Consider the following 15,151-nt stretch of genomic DNA (forward strand, 5'->3'; position numbering starts at 1 on the left):
CAAGATCCAGGGAAGTAGATTTAGGACAGGGATGAGGTAAACTGCTTTTCCCAGAGGATGGTGAATCTATGGAAATCGCTGCTCCTTGAAGCAGTGGAGGCGACCTCAGTAAGAAGAGGTTGGATAGAGTTTTACATCATAGGGAATTAAGGGACATGGGGAAAAGGCAGGTAGGTGGAGATGAGCCTATCATCAGATCAGCCATGATCTCATTGAATGGCGGAACAGGCCCGACGGGCCAGATGGACAACTCCTGCTCCGGACAACTCCTGCTCCTATTTCTTTTTTAAATATTTTATTTTTCATTTTCTATATATTCACACAATCTTTAAATTTTTATACACATCAAGTATATTAAATATTTACAAAATTTCCCCCTTCCCACAAATACAAAAATATAACTTAACGTACCACCAGAGCTCTCATTTTTCATAATTCTTTTTCAGGAATATCACATTGTTTCATACATTGAAGGGTCAAATTTATAACTGGGCCCCTACGCTTGCCATATCTTAATAAATGTATTATTTTTATTCTTTTAGTTATAAGAAATTTTCTCCATGGGTACACGCAGCCCATTGAGCAATAAGGAGAGAGTTGGATTTCCAAGTGAATGCTACACACTTCTTGGGCACAGCCAGAGCTACTTTAACAAAGCAAATTTGAAATTTAGTCAGTTTGAGGATCACGTCCATAAGGTTGCCCAGAAGGTACAGCTCTGGGTCATGTGGGAAGGTCACTCCAGTTACTCTTGTTAGTGTTTTAGCGATATCATGCCAAAATGGCCTTGCCTTTGCACACGACTAGGTAGAATGTAAAACGGTTCCAATTTCAGTTCCACACCTGAAGCACATTTCAGATTTTGATTGATGTATTTTTTGTGGCTTGAGATTTAATTGATATAAAAGTTTGTATTGAACCAGTCCATATCTTGGTGTTACACTATCCAAACACCAATCAGATATCTCTGTTATTATAACACCCAGGCCTGACTCCCACCTCTCTCTCGACCTTTGTCAGCCCAGCTTAGCACTTTCACCTTGGAGAACATATATCCTAGTTATAAATTTCCCAGCCGAAGCATCCCTTCCATTTCATAACTTGAGGGCGGGGCCATTGTGGGACCCCCATCTTTCTCGCAAGAAGAGCCTGAATTGAAAAAAACCAGTGGAAGGTTCCATTCGTCAACTACTTTAATTGCTCAAAGGACACAAGTAGTCTTTCCTCGAAACAATCTTCAGTATGCCCAATTCCTTTCTCATACCAAATATTTAGAATTTTATTACCCAAATTCATGGGCAGTAATTAATTCTAGCTTTTGGTAATATCCCCACTTTTTTTCCCCAAATGTTAATCATATATCTTAAAATGGGGTCATCTGGCTCTTTTTGTTATTGATTGGACATTCTGTTTATAAATAAAATCCTTCGTTGGCCTCTCCCTTACCATATGTGGACCTGTTTGCGTCCATGAGGGGAAGGATGAAAGGAACCTTGCCTGGGCTGCTAGATAATATTTTTTTAAAAATACAGCAGTCTTAATCCCCCCCTAATATATATTCCCACGTCAGTTTCTCCATGGAGATGCCAGGCACTTATTATTCCAAAGAAAATGCCTTGTGTCTTAAAAAAATTCCAAGGCATAGGAATAGGGAACGACTTGAAGAGGGAACACAGTCACTTTCATTTTCACACAGTTAACCCTTCCAACTAAAGTAATAGGCAAATTCTTCCATCTTTGTAGATTGTCTCCAATCTTATTAAGCAGAGAGAAATAGTTTAGTCTGTACAAATTTTGTACTTTATTATCTAACATTATTCCCAAATATTTAATTCCTTCCAATTTCCATTTAAACCAACTTCCTTTTTGGTATCTTTTATAACCAAAATTTGTTAATGGCATAATTTAGCCTTCTTCCAAATTAATTTTGTAACCGGAAACTCTTTCATATTTCTCCACTGTGGTCTGTAGATTGGCCAAAGACTCATTAAGAGTCTGATAAATGCAACAACACATCATCTGGAAACAGATTAATTTTATGCTCTTCCTGGTCAACTCTGAAACCTTTTATGTCGCGATCCCTCCTCATAGCCTCAATCGCCAAAAACAAAGAGATCTGGAGACAGTGGGCACCCGCGCCTGCTGGATTTACTCAAAGGAAACATCAACAACATCTGACCATTAGTTATAATTTTGGCCCATGGCTTATGATAAAGTGTTTTTATCCAATCAATAGATACTCAGCTCATTCCAAACTTTTCTAATACTTTAAATAGAAACGGCCACTCTAAATGATCAAATGCTTTTTTTGCATCCAAAGATGCAGTTATACTCAGCTCCACTTTAGATTTAACCAGACGAATTATATATTGAATAATCTGCCCAAATTATTCGCAGAGGTCTATCAGATCCGAATTTATCAATTTAGGTAAATATTCCCCTTGTCTATTCTTTAGCCAGAATATTGTAATCCACATTTAATAAAAAAATAAGCCTATATGAGGACAGTTTTAGCGGATCTGTGTTTTTTTAGTAGCACCGCGATAATTGCTGTTGAGAAGGATTCTGGTAGAGTCTGAAACTCTGCCACCTGGCCTACCATGTACATGATAAGAGACATCAAAAGATCTTTTAAAGTGTTTGTAAAACTCAGGCAGTAAACCATCCTACCCCAGTGATTTATTTGCCTGTAATGTATTCAAGGCTTTTTCAATCTTTTCTCTAGTAAAGGGGGTATTAAATTCAAATCGCTGAGAGAAATTCATCTATCTCAATAGAGTAACCTAGCAAATCTGATTTATACAGTTTTGTATAATATTGTTTAAAAGTGTTGTTAATTTCTTTTGGATTACATGTTAATTTACCAGGATCTCTTCGGATTGCATTAATCATCCTTGATGTCTCTTCCGCACTTTAGTGCCACGACAGAACTTTGTGTTCTATTTCCCAATTCATAATATTTCAGTTTTGATTTTAAAAAATATTTTTCTATTTTATATGTCTGTAATATATTATATTACAATTTTTTTATTTTATTTTCCAGGGTCTAATACTTATCTTTTGAACCCAATCTCTGGTATTCTTTTCCTGGCTCTGTTATTTCTCCAGACCATCAACCTATCCCATGTGTTCCTTTTTTTTTTAAGTATATGAAATTATCTGTCCCATATTTTAAAAAAAGTATTAGTAGAGCACAAATTCTTTTCACAAAACAATTCTATTTGTCCCCATGCCGTGGCATTTTCTTCCAGGGCCTTCAGTTTTTCATGAACTATTAACAGGTAATTTTCAACCTGGTCTACCATTGCCAGCACAGATATTTTGTCTGCCACCTCTCTCAGCACATTTTCCACCTTAGAAAATTGTCCACTCAATTGTTTGCAGCAACTTTGGCAGATCGGGTGTTGACCCCCCCCCCCCCCCCCCACCCCCATCTGCTCCGACATCATGGTTACAATTTCTTCACCACTCCCTTGTGGACTTTGTCGACAATCTCGTTGACTTTTGAACTTCTTCAGCCTTAGCTTGTTGGGACTTTTTTTTAACCCATCATTTTCTACTAAAATCCTTAGTCTGGTAATCGTCTTTATAATCACTCTTCACGGAGAGCTCTTCTAACTCACGTCTGACTAGATCTTTTGCATGGCCACACCCCCTCCTGCTCCTTTTTTAAAAAAATGTTCTTGTGTTCCCTCCATCACAGTTCATAACCTCCCATTTTCCTTACATCCACATAGGACATGGATTCATGGAAAGTAGGAACAGAAGACCCTTCAGCCCTTCCTCCCTTTTCCTGCACCATCATTCAATATGATCATGGCTGACCATACAACTTCAATCCCCTCTTCCTGTTTTCTCTCCACATCCTTTAATCCCTATAGCCAATAGGGCCACAACCAACTGCCTTTTTTGTATATCTAATCAATTACGTCAAAAGCTTTGTGGTAAGGAGTTTCATGTTCACAACTCTCTGAATGAAGAACTTTCTCCTCATCCCAGTCCTAAATAGTTTTCCCCCTTTTTCTTAGAGTGTGACCTTCATCGGTCTTGCTACACCTAACTGGTCCAGGCCTGTCAGAATTTTATACATCTCAGTGAGATCCCCTCTCATTCTTCTCATCGCCCTGGAATATCCAGTCTTTCTTCATCTGTCACATCCCAGGGATCAGTCTGGTGAACCTTCACTGCACCTCCTCAATGGCCTTCCAGAGATTAGGGCACCGTATTTGAGAAAAGACATACTGACATTGGAGAGGGTTCAGAGAAGATTTACTAGAATTAGACCAGGAATGGAAGAATTAGTAAAGGAGGAGCGATTGTCGGCTCTTGGACTGTACACTTTGGAGTACAGAAGGATGGGCTGGCAAGGATATTTCCCATGGTAGGGGAGTCTAGGACAAGAGGGCACAACTTCAGGATAAAAGGGCGCCAATTTAAAACAAAGATGAGGAAGAATTTATTGAGTTAGAGGGTTGCAAGTCTGTGGAACTTGTTGCCACGGGTGGCTGTGGAAGCAGATCATTGGGTATATTTAAGGCAGGCACTTGATTAGTCAGGGAATCAAGAGTTATGAGGAAAAAGGCAGGAAGTGGGGCTGAGTGGGAAGATAGATCAGAATGACAGACCTGACTCGATAGGATGATTGGCCTACTTCTGCTCTTATATCTTGTGATCAATGTGCAAGGCATGAAACACTATTCGGGGCCCCAAACAGTCCTAAGTGAAACAATATTTCACTTGTGAATCTGAGGGAGTGATTTATTGCATCTGGTGTTCCCAATACAGTCTGGTGGTCTCTACATCGGAGAGACTGGGCACAGACTGGGAGATCACTTCGTTGAGCACCAGATCTCTCAGTGGCCACCCATTTCAATTCTCTGTCCCATTCCCTTGCTAACATGTCTGTCCATGGTCTTGTGCTCTGTCAGTCTGTGACCACCCACAAATTGGAGGAACAACACTTCATCTTCTACCTGGGCACCTCCAATAAGATGGCATTAACATCAACCTCCAGTTTCCATGAGCCCCCCCTTCCTTCTATCCCTATTTCTCCTTTCCTCTACCTCGCTCTCTTTTCCCCACTTTCGCTCCTTTACACCAGCTCTGCATTCACAGAGCCACCCCCTCCTCCAATCAATTCCCACCTGCCCTCCTATCCAGGTCCAATTGTCATCTTTTGTCTGTGAGTCTGTGCTCCTCCCCCTGCCCTTCTTTTCTCCCCTGCCTTTTTATTGAAATGCCTGCCTGCTTTTTACTCATTCCTTGAAGAAGGGCTCAAGCCCGAAACGTTGCTTATATATCTTTACATCTCATGGACACTGTGAGACCGGCCGGGTTCCTTCAACATTTCTGTGCATTATCCAAGCTAATGTGTGGCCACACCAAGGCGCTATACAATTGCAGAGAGACCTCCCTGATTCTATATTTAAAATCATTTTCTGTACAGGCCAACACGCCGTTTGCTTCCTTGCCAGATGGTTGTCAAGGAAACAGTTTCCCTGGCCTTGACTGACTCATTAGATGGAATAAGAGACAGCTCACGAACCCACCTTCTCCCTTGGGGGGCGGGGTGGGGGATCTATCCTGTGGTGCCACAGGATGAACCCAGGAGTTGTGAAGGAGTCCAACGTGTGTGTGCATGAGGACAAACTGTGGCCTGGCCCATTCTGTTTGTCCCTGTACCCAGTTATTTGTGTGGAGAACAAGAGTAGGTCGACTGGATAAGAATCTAAATAGCACAATTTTGTGTGTGACACCAAAACTAGAGGTGGGGTAGACAGTGAAGGTTCTAGATTTTTTAAAAAATAACTTAGAGCAGCCACTCCAGACCCCTGTTCTTTTGGCAGTGGCCCCCTCTAAGTCTCTGCTCAAAGTTTATAGACACCTTTCCCTGCGAAGCAGTTAAGTTTTGGTTTCTTCCATATTTCTCTCCTATCGACTACATAAAAAAAATGTTATGAGGTGAAAGTAAAATGAGACTTACTCGAATGTGCTGTGACCTCTGGGGCCTGCATTGAGAATGGATGATTTAGAGGGATTTGGGCCAAATGCAGGCAAATGGAACCAGTTTGGTCAGTACAGACAAATTGGGCTGAAGGGTCTGTTTCTGTGCACCGTAGGCAGGGTTCGGTTTAAACACACGTCCCCCACAGCGTCTGCCGCTGGAAATTGGTTTCAGGAACTTCCCCTGTAGCCAACGATCTCACCTCCCCAGACTTAATAACCATGTTAATTTCACTATCATCCAACATTGTCCCTCTCACTCCCCAACCACCTCCCACTCCCTGGAATTTATCCCAGTGCTTGGAGAGCTGTTCACTCTCGTGACAAATAGAATTGGGCCTCCGCCCCTCACGCACCATCTGGAGGTTAGCACAAATAGGTGGACAGTTACCTGTTCTGGCTGGGCTTGTCAGCAGGTTCGGTGGGCAGGGTGCCAGGTGCACAGAGGTGCCTGCCCTGCTGAGGTCGATGGGGGGCCCCTGGGAAGCCCCAGGGTGCTGCAGCGGGGAGGGGTGACCTGCCTTGTGCTGGTGCGATGGACTGGGCGGGATTCCGTTCTCCGACAGGAACTCTTCCAGATCCATATACTCGAGCTGGAATGTGTCACCATCATACGGCAGAGTCTTGTCCCAGAGCGTGGGTCCCAGGAAGGCTGACTGCGTAACTGTGCTGCCCGCTGCCTCATCTTCCAACTGCTTCTCCTTCTCCTCCTCGTTGAAGCCTACAAGGGGACAGAATACTCAACCTTAGGCACAGCGCATCAAGCAATAACACCACCAGGCCCAACCCAAACAACAATTTCTCAGGGACAAACACCGACCCCCCAACAAAACAGAAGCACTCCATCTGCCCGCAAGACCCCAGCAGCTAACTGATGATGCATTCCGCAACACTGAGGGTCCTCAGCAGACTCAAGGCCACAGGGTCTCCGTCTTTAAGCGCGAGCCTTGCACTAGGTCAGCTACACTCGCCATCCTCAATGGCCTTCCAGTCCGACAGCAAGGTCAAACAACAATAAGATTCAATTCATTCTCCAATGTTCCATTATTGTAACGTAACACTACATTTAGAAATTTTTTTTAACTTTGTCTACCATAAAGGAAGACAGGGAGTCGCCACTTTATCCAGCGCCCCTCACAGAAATGAGGCCTCAGAGAAGAACAAACTCACGACCCCGGGTTTACAAGACCAGTGCTCTAACCACTGAGCTATTGGAGAAATAAAAGCAGTGGAACATTACACAAAATTCACTTTCATTTGCCATTGGCAGAAATTGGCTGAAGTGCCTCTTACAGTCAGAGAGAGAAGCAAAAGGTAGTCCCCTCAGAGTCCACAAGTATCTGTGGATTCACCTCCAGTGCTGCTGCAGCCCCTGCAGCCACACAGAGTCCAGTCCAAACCATCAGCAGCCAGAGGGCCAGATCCAAACCTTGGACACATCAAGTCACCACCCCCAGAGCCTGAGACTCCCTTTAAAATGGAGAGCTGTCTTCAGTCAAAGCCACCAACAATTTTCTCTCAGAAATATTTCAAATCCACTATAAATATATGTAAATTAGAAACAAACATGATAGAATACATAATTCTTTAACTTTCGGGGACTTGAATGAGTAAGTCATAAAGGGATTGGAAATTAGGTTTCGAGGTTCTTCTTATTGTCACGTATAATACATTAGAAGTGGAATATACTTCAAATTTTGTCTGCCTTAAGACAGAGTCACCTTGAGCATTGCCTGATGCCCCGAACAGTAAGAGAAGCAAGAGTGCCCCTTCAGAGACACTGAGCATGTCCGAGGATTTGCCTCCCATGCTCCTGTACAGACTCCTGTTCAATAGATTGGCAACCCGAGCTCTAGATCCAGACCTCTGATACAATCAGGAAGTCTTCAGCTCCCGAGGCTAATCAAGGACCCTTCTTCCCTTCAGTAGTCTGTTGAATCCTGCTTCCAATACCTGTTTCCCATAAGCCAGTCTCCAGCAGCCTGTGCAAGTCCACCAACCGCAAATTGCCAGCTGCCCTCAGCCTGCGCAAGTCCTTCGGCCGTAAGTTTCCAGCAGCCTACAGTCAGTGTGGGCCTTTCTCCCTTGCGAGTCTGCTACCATTAATGCAGACAAGTGGGAGGAATACAGATAGGTTTGATGGTCACCATAACAAAGACAACTGAAAGGGCTGGTTTTATTTTGTACAATAATCACTTTCCTCTGTCCAAAGTGCAAGAAGAATGCAGATTTGAGATACTGGGCAGTTCCCAGGATCCAAGGAGATGCCAAGGGAATCAGAGAGGTCTGCTTGGTACAGCTGGTGGCGAGATTCAGCCCAACTGAGGGTCTAATATCAGTGCTACACAAGGTTATCCTGTAACATTTTCAGAACTAGTAACTAGTAACAGACAGTGAAGGCGGTGTTGCGGAGGTTCAGCGTGACATAGAAAACCTTAGCAAACTTTGAGAGATGGAAAGTGTGCTGGCCAGCTTCAGCATGACCTGATAAGGGGGCACTAATATCTTTGAGGGTAAAGCCCTGCAAAAGGTTATGGACACAGCCCAGGATATCACAGGTAAAACCCTCCCCACCATCGAGATATCTACAGGGAACACTGACGTCAGAGAGAAGCAGCAATCATCAAAGATCCACAGCACATGTTCTGTTCTCACTGCCGCCATTAGAAAAGAGATCGAGGCCCACTAGACTCGCACCACCAGGTTCAGGAACAGCTGCTACCCCTCCACCATCAGATTCCTCAACGACAAACTCAATCAGGGACTCATTTAAGGACTCTTGCTTTGCACATTATTTTGTTTATTGTCAGAGTACATCCATGACATCACATACAACCCCGAGATTCTTTTTCCCTGTGGGCCAGGCAGAATTATCACTAATTGGTCCTGCAAAAACTGTACTCAATGTAAACAAATAAAAGAACTGTAAACAGATAATGAATGTAAACAAACTGACTACAATAGAGAATAAAAAGAAAATTAATAAAATAAATTAAAAAATAAAAGTAAAATATTTATTATTAAATATTAATTTTCTGTATTGCACAGCTTGCTTGCACTTCTGGTTTACATTTCTCTTTTGGTAACGTATTTTTTCTTGAGTAGTTTTTTTTCCCTCTACCAATAGATGGAAATTCTGGCTGGCCCGCAGGAAAAGGATTGTATGTGATATCATGGATGTACTCTAACAATAAATCTGAACTTTGAATGTCCCTTAACATCACACCATACTATGAGGGTCATAAAATATTGTAGAGATTAGGACAACACTCTTTAGTGTAAGTATCCCAAAATGGAATCACTCAACATCATTGTTGACAAAATGTCTAAAAAATGTGGTGTTGCCAAGTTTGCGGATGACACCAAATTGAGTGGAAGAGCAAATTGTAATGAGGATGTGGAGAGTCTGCAGAGGGATATAGTTAAGATGGATGAGTGGACAAAGGTCTGGCAGATGGAGTACGTTAGTAAGTGTGAGGTTATCCACTTTGGCAAGAAAAATAAAAGAGCTGAATATTATTTAAAGGGTGAAAAACTACAGCACGCTGTTGTGCAGAGGGACTTGGGAGTGCTTGTGCATGAATCGCAAAAAGTTAGGTTGCAGGTGCAGCAGGTTATTAAGAAGGCAAATGGAATGTTGGCCTTCATCGCTAGAGGAATTGAATTCAGGAGTAGGGAGGTAATGTTGCAACTGTATAAGGTACTGGTGAGAGCGCACCTGGAGTACTGTGTCCAGTTTTAGTCTCCATATTTGAGGAAGGATATACTGGCTTTGGAGACGGTCCAGAGGAGGTTTACTAGGTTGATCCCTGGGATGAAGGGGTTGACATGATGAAAGATTAAATCGTCTAGGATTGTATTCGCTTGAGTTCAGAAGAATGAGAGGAGATCTTATAGAAACATATAGGATTATGAAGGGTATGGATAGGATAGATGTAGGAAAGTTTTTTGAGCTGGCCGGGGAAACTAAAACGAGAGGACACAGTCTCAAGATTCGGGGGAGTAGATTTAGGACAGAGATGAGGAAAAATAGTTTTTCCCAGAGAGTAGTGAATGTTTGGAATTCTCTAACCAGGGAAGTGGTTGAGGCTGCCTCATTAAACATATTTAAAATTCGGTTGGATAAATGTTTACATGATAGAGGAATTAGGGGATATGGGGAGAAGGCAGGTAGGTGGAGTTAGGTCATAAATTAGATCAACCATGATTGTATTGAATGGCGGAGCAGGCTCGATGGGCCATTTTTGGCCTACTCCTGTTCCTACTTCCTATGACCCAAGTTGAGCAACAATGTGGAACTCCCAGTGGTCACCCATTTCAATTCCCCTGCTGACGTGTCTCATGCACTGCCAGACTGAGACCACCCACAAATTGGATGAACACCATCTCCTCTTCTGACCGGGCACCCTCCAAACAGATGGCTTAACATTGACTTCTGTTTTTCATTTAACTCCCCCACCCCCTCACTTCTTCCTTCAGCTCTGTCTCTCCCTTTTCCTGGTCTCCTTTCACACAGATTATAATCAATTCTCACCTCTTCCCTTATCATATTCAATTAACGCCTTTTGTTGGTCTGGACTCCTCCCCCAGCCAGCACTATCTATATTCTGAGATTTCTTGATTTTTTTTTGCTAATTTTTTGCTTATTCCTTGAAGAAGAACTCAGGCCTGAAACATCAGCAATATATACTTGTCTCCTATGGATGCTGAAAGACCGGCTGAGTGCCTCCAGCACTTGGGTGTTGGTGCTTTGGCCCAAGTTGAGACAGCAGTTTTCCCACTGTTTATTACAGCGGCCTCATAAATCTGGGTTCAATCCTGACCCTAGTTAATGAGCAAGGATCTGCAGATGGAGTACGTCGTCCTTTAGTGTGAGGTCATCCACTTTGGAAGAAAAAAAATAGTAAATTGGGCTATTAATGATGTACACATTGAACTAGAGACAAATGCACCAAAATTCTTAATTGTTGCAGAACACATACTTGAAAAAAAAGTAATTTAATTGAATTAAAAAGGACAATAAATTCACAATAGATAACAAATATTTACAGTGGTCCTCATGTTTTTAAAAAACCAGCAATAGGGCAGACTGCCCTTTTGTGGTGTTGGAGCAGTCCCTCATTAGTGGAACAATGGGACATTCAAGAACTGGATACCTGCTGGAAAAAACCCTGCTCTTGAACCTCGAGGTGCTGGTTTTCAGGCTTCTGTACTTTCTGGCCAAAGGGGGCAGTGAGAAGAGATTGGGACCTTCTGGAGGCTGCACCTCACATAGATGTTTGCAATGGATGGATGGGAGGTTGGTGCTGGTGATGGGACTGGCTGTGTTTGCGTTCTTGGGCAGTCAAATTCCCAAACCAGGATGTGATGCAGCCAGTCAGTATCCTTCCCACAGTGTACTTGTGGAAGTTTGATAAAGTATCTGACAACATGCCAAATCTCCAGAGTCCTAGAAAGAAAAGGCCTTCACAGTGGCTTTGATGTGCTGGCTCCAAGAGAGGTCTTCTGTAACATGGACTCCAAGGAACAAAGGTTCTGTCTCTCTCCACCTCCGTCCCATCAACACGGACATGCGTGTGGCCCCTTGGCCTCTCCTTCCTAAAATCAACAAGCACCTCAGTGAGGTTGAGAGCAAGATTGTTTTTCTGGCACCTCCCAGCCAGATTCTCAATCTTCGTCCTGTATTCTGACTCAGCATTTCCACTTATTTGTAGATTGAGTTGGAACTGAACTAGGCTGTGAATTCATGGGTATACAGGGCTAAGCATGCAGCCTTGGGATTGTTGATTGTCAGTGAGGAGGAGGTAATGTTTCCCATCAGTATTAATAGGGGATTTTAATTTTTTTTAAACTATTATAGTAAAATTCCTATTATCTGGAATTCAGGCAAACGGCAGCTTTAAGCAACCGGAAAAATTCAGAGAAAACACATAAGTTAAAAAAATACAAGTTTAAAATAGGCACACCTTACCAGTTAGTTTGGCAATTACACAACATGCAATCTCAAGCAACCGGAAAATTCAGGAGGGTTTTTACAGTATTTAAATGGTGAAAAATTGTGCAGAGGGAACTGGGAATGGTTGTACATGAATCACCAACAGTTAGCTTGCAGATGAAGCAGGTAATAAAGATAAATGGGATGCTGGCCTTTGCTGCAGGATATGAAATTAAGAGCTGTACATTGTTCTGGTGATGCTACACCTGGAGTACTGTGTGCAGTTCTGGTCTCCTTAGTAGAGGGAGGCTGTACTGGCTTTGGAAGTGGTGCAGAGGAGTTCACCAGGTTGATTCCAGAGGTTAGCCTATGAGATTGAGATGCCTGGGACTGTATTCACTGGAGTTTCAAAGAATTATCTTAGAGACGTAAAATTATGAAGTGAATAGATAAGATAGCAGGAAAATTGTTCCCAATGTGAGGTGAGACTAGGATTTGATGACAGAGCCTCAAAATGTGCAGGGAGCAGTTTTAAACTGTTGATTACATGTGGGTTGAACTGGGTCATTTACTGGGTTCGTACCCAGTAATCGCGCAGCGTGAAACATCCCAACCTGGCAGGGTGAGTTAAATTCAACTGGGGTTTGACACTTGGTGGGGGCAAGCGTCAGAACCCAGCAGAGTTAACTCACTACTTGCCCTCGGGCAATGTGAAAGCACAACCTGCTCTCACATCGTCACCGCTGAAGGCGGGACCCCCCCCCCACCTTAAAATGACAGGTGGCTGATTATCCAGGTAAATCACGGTGCAGTGGGAAAGGGTCCCGGGTGCAGCAGGCCCGGTAAGTTCACCCACTTCCGAGGAGGGTTGGCAGTGTGAAAAGGGCATGATGAGGAGGAACTGCTTCTCCCAGAGCAGTGTGAATCTGTGGAATTCTTTTCCCAATGTGAATGTAGAGCCTGTCTGATTGAATATATTTAAGACACACGTGGATTTTTTTTTTGAATGATTGGAGATAGAAGGGTTTGGAGGATCAGGCAGGTAAGTGGAACTGAGTCCATGGACTGATCAGCTGCGATCTTATTGAGTGCCGGAGCTGATGGCCAGATCCTGATGCCATTTCTTGTGTTCTCTGCGGCATCTGTATGGAGTCTGTATGTCCTTGGAAGTAAAACACAAAAGCCTGCAAACAGCGCATTTGAAGTAAAAACAATGCTGGAGAAACTCAGCAGGTAAGACCATGTACTTTATATAACAAAGATGGACACAACCAATTATTCGGGTTAGAGCCCTTCATCAAGGTAGGAATTCAAGGCTTTATTGTCATGAACATAGGTCACAACAGACCGATGGCCTCTCTCTGCCGTTATGAGACAAGATGACAGTTTATTGTCATATGGACAAGTACAACATACAGATTTCTTAAGCTCTGACAAACCAAGGCCACCCATAAAATGGAGAAGCAACTTTTCATTCTGACCGGATGACATTAACATTGACTTCTCCGGTTTCTGCTAACCCACTCCCCATTCTCTCTTCCTTCCCCATCCCTCGTCTCCTTTTCTCCGGCTCTCCATCCCCTTCCCTCTCCAATCACAAAGCCATCCCTCCTCCCCCTGTTTGCTGCTGTGCCCTCCCTCCCTTATCCAGCCATCACTTCTTGCCTGTGAGACCATGTCCTTCCCCCCTACCATTTTATTCTGGTGCCTGTCTACATTTTGCTCATGTTTTGATGAAGGCCTCAGGTCTGAAAAGTTGGTAATGTATCTTTACTATATAAAGTTCACTGTTTGACGTGCTATTTCCTCCACATTGCGTTTTCACTTCAACCACGGTGACTGCAGAATTCCATGTTTTACTACAATCTACAGGTGCATTGTTATCAGTGAGTATATGACAAAGTGACAATTCTTGATTCTAAGCATCATTAGGGGGCTGCATCATACCAGATTCATAGTTTATGGGTGACCCCTACGTGTGAATCAAATAATTCTGTCGGCGACAGTTCTATATTCAGATTACACAGTGATCTGACAACATAATCTAAAATTTGATGGAAATATTATTGGATAATTGTCTAAAACATCCATTCTCAATGGGGGGCCCCTCTGGGGCCCACAGAATTAAACCATAACATATTTTTTTAATGTAGTTGGTAAGAGAAGAGTACAGAAGAAAGCAACTAAACGACTGCTTCCCAGGGAAGGGGCCCATAAACTTTGAGCAGAGTTCTAAGGGGTCTATAGGCCAAAAATGGTTGAGAATGGCTGGTCTAAAATTAGGACTGCACTTCCTGAGAAGACTGAGGTGGTCAAGGCTACTGGCCACCATCATGTCAACTTTCTACAGGAACTCTATCAAGAGCGTCCGGGCCAGCTGCATCACAGTGTGGTACGTTTGCTGCAGAGCATCAGATCAGAGGTCAATCCACAGGACCATGAGAGCGCCAGAGAAGATCATTGAAAGGTCTCTCTCCCATTGATGGGATTTACCAGGATCCTCTTGCAAAATCAGTGAGAACATCTATCACCCCACACACAGCATCTTTCAGCTGCTCTCGTCAGGAAAGAGATAAAGGAGAATCAGAGACAGTACCACCAGGCTGAGAAAGATTCAGAATCAGGTTTAACATTATGAACGTGTCATGAAATTTGTTTTGCAACAAAAATTGCTGTAAATTACAGTTCTGTAAATGCAATATTCAGAAGTGTGAGGTAGTGTCCATTCAGAAATCTGATGGCGGAGGGGAAGAAGACTCCTGTCCCTCCTGAGAAGAGGGCACGGCCTGGGTGGTGGGAGTCCTAGAGAATAGAGGCTGCTTTCATGAGACGTGGCCTATAGTAGATGGCCTTAATGGAGTTAAAGGCTGATGCCCATGATGGTGCAGGCTGAGTTTACCACCCTCTTTCTATCTTTCCCCGTCCTGTGGATTGGCATCTCCAGACTAGGCAGTGATGCAACCAGTCAGAATGCTCTCCATGGTACACGTAGAAATTTGCAGAATCTTTGGTGACGTACCAAATCTGCTCACGGACTATAGCCTCTGGTTTTGAAGGCCTCAGGATAGATCTTCAGAGATGCTGACACCCATGAATTTGAAGTTCTTTGCCCTCCCCACTGCTGACTTCTCAATGAGGACTGGTTCGTCTTCTCCTGGTTTTCCCTTCCACAATCAATTCCTTCGTTTTCCTAACATGAAGTGCAAGGTCGTT

At 43.3% G+C, this 15,151-nt stretch overlaps 1 protein-coding gene across 1 annotated transcript in view; it reads right to left on the reverse strand.

The window, feature by feature from the left end:
- Positions 1 to 15,151, reverse strand: part of LOC138759445 (hepatic leukemia factor-like) — a 47,280-nt gene that overhangs the window by 20,695 nt on the left and 11,434 nt on the right. Inside the window, exon 2 of the mRNA XM_069929882.1 lies at positions 6,395 to 6,724. Within this exon, the coding sequence (XP_069785983.1) occupies positions 6,395 to 6,724 (330 nt within the window). The remainder of the gene's footprint in view (positions 1 to 6,394; positions 6,725 to 15,151) is intronic.

Source organism: Narcine bancroftii, chromosome 3, assembly GCF_036971445.1.
Source record: "Narcine bancroftii isolate sNarBan1 chromosome 3, sNarBan1.hap1, whole genome shotgun sequence".
Taxonomy (NCBI): domain Eukaryota; kingdom Metazoa; phylum Chordata; class Chondrichthyes; order Torpediniformes; family Narcinidae; genus Narcine; species Narcine bancroftii.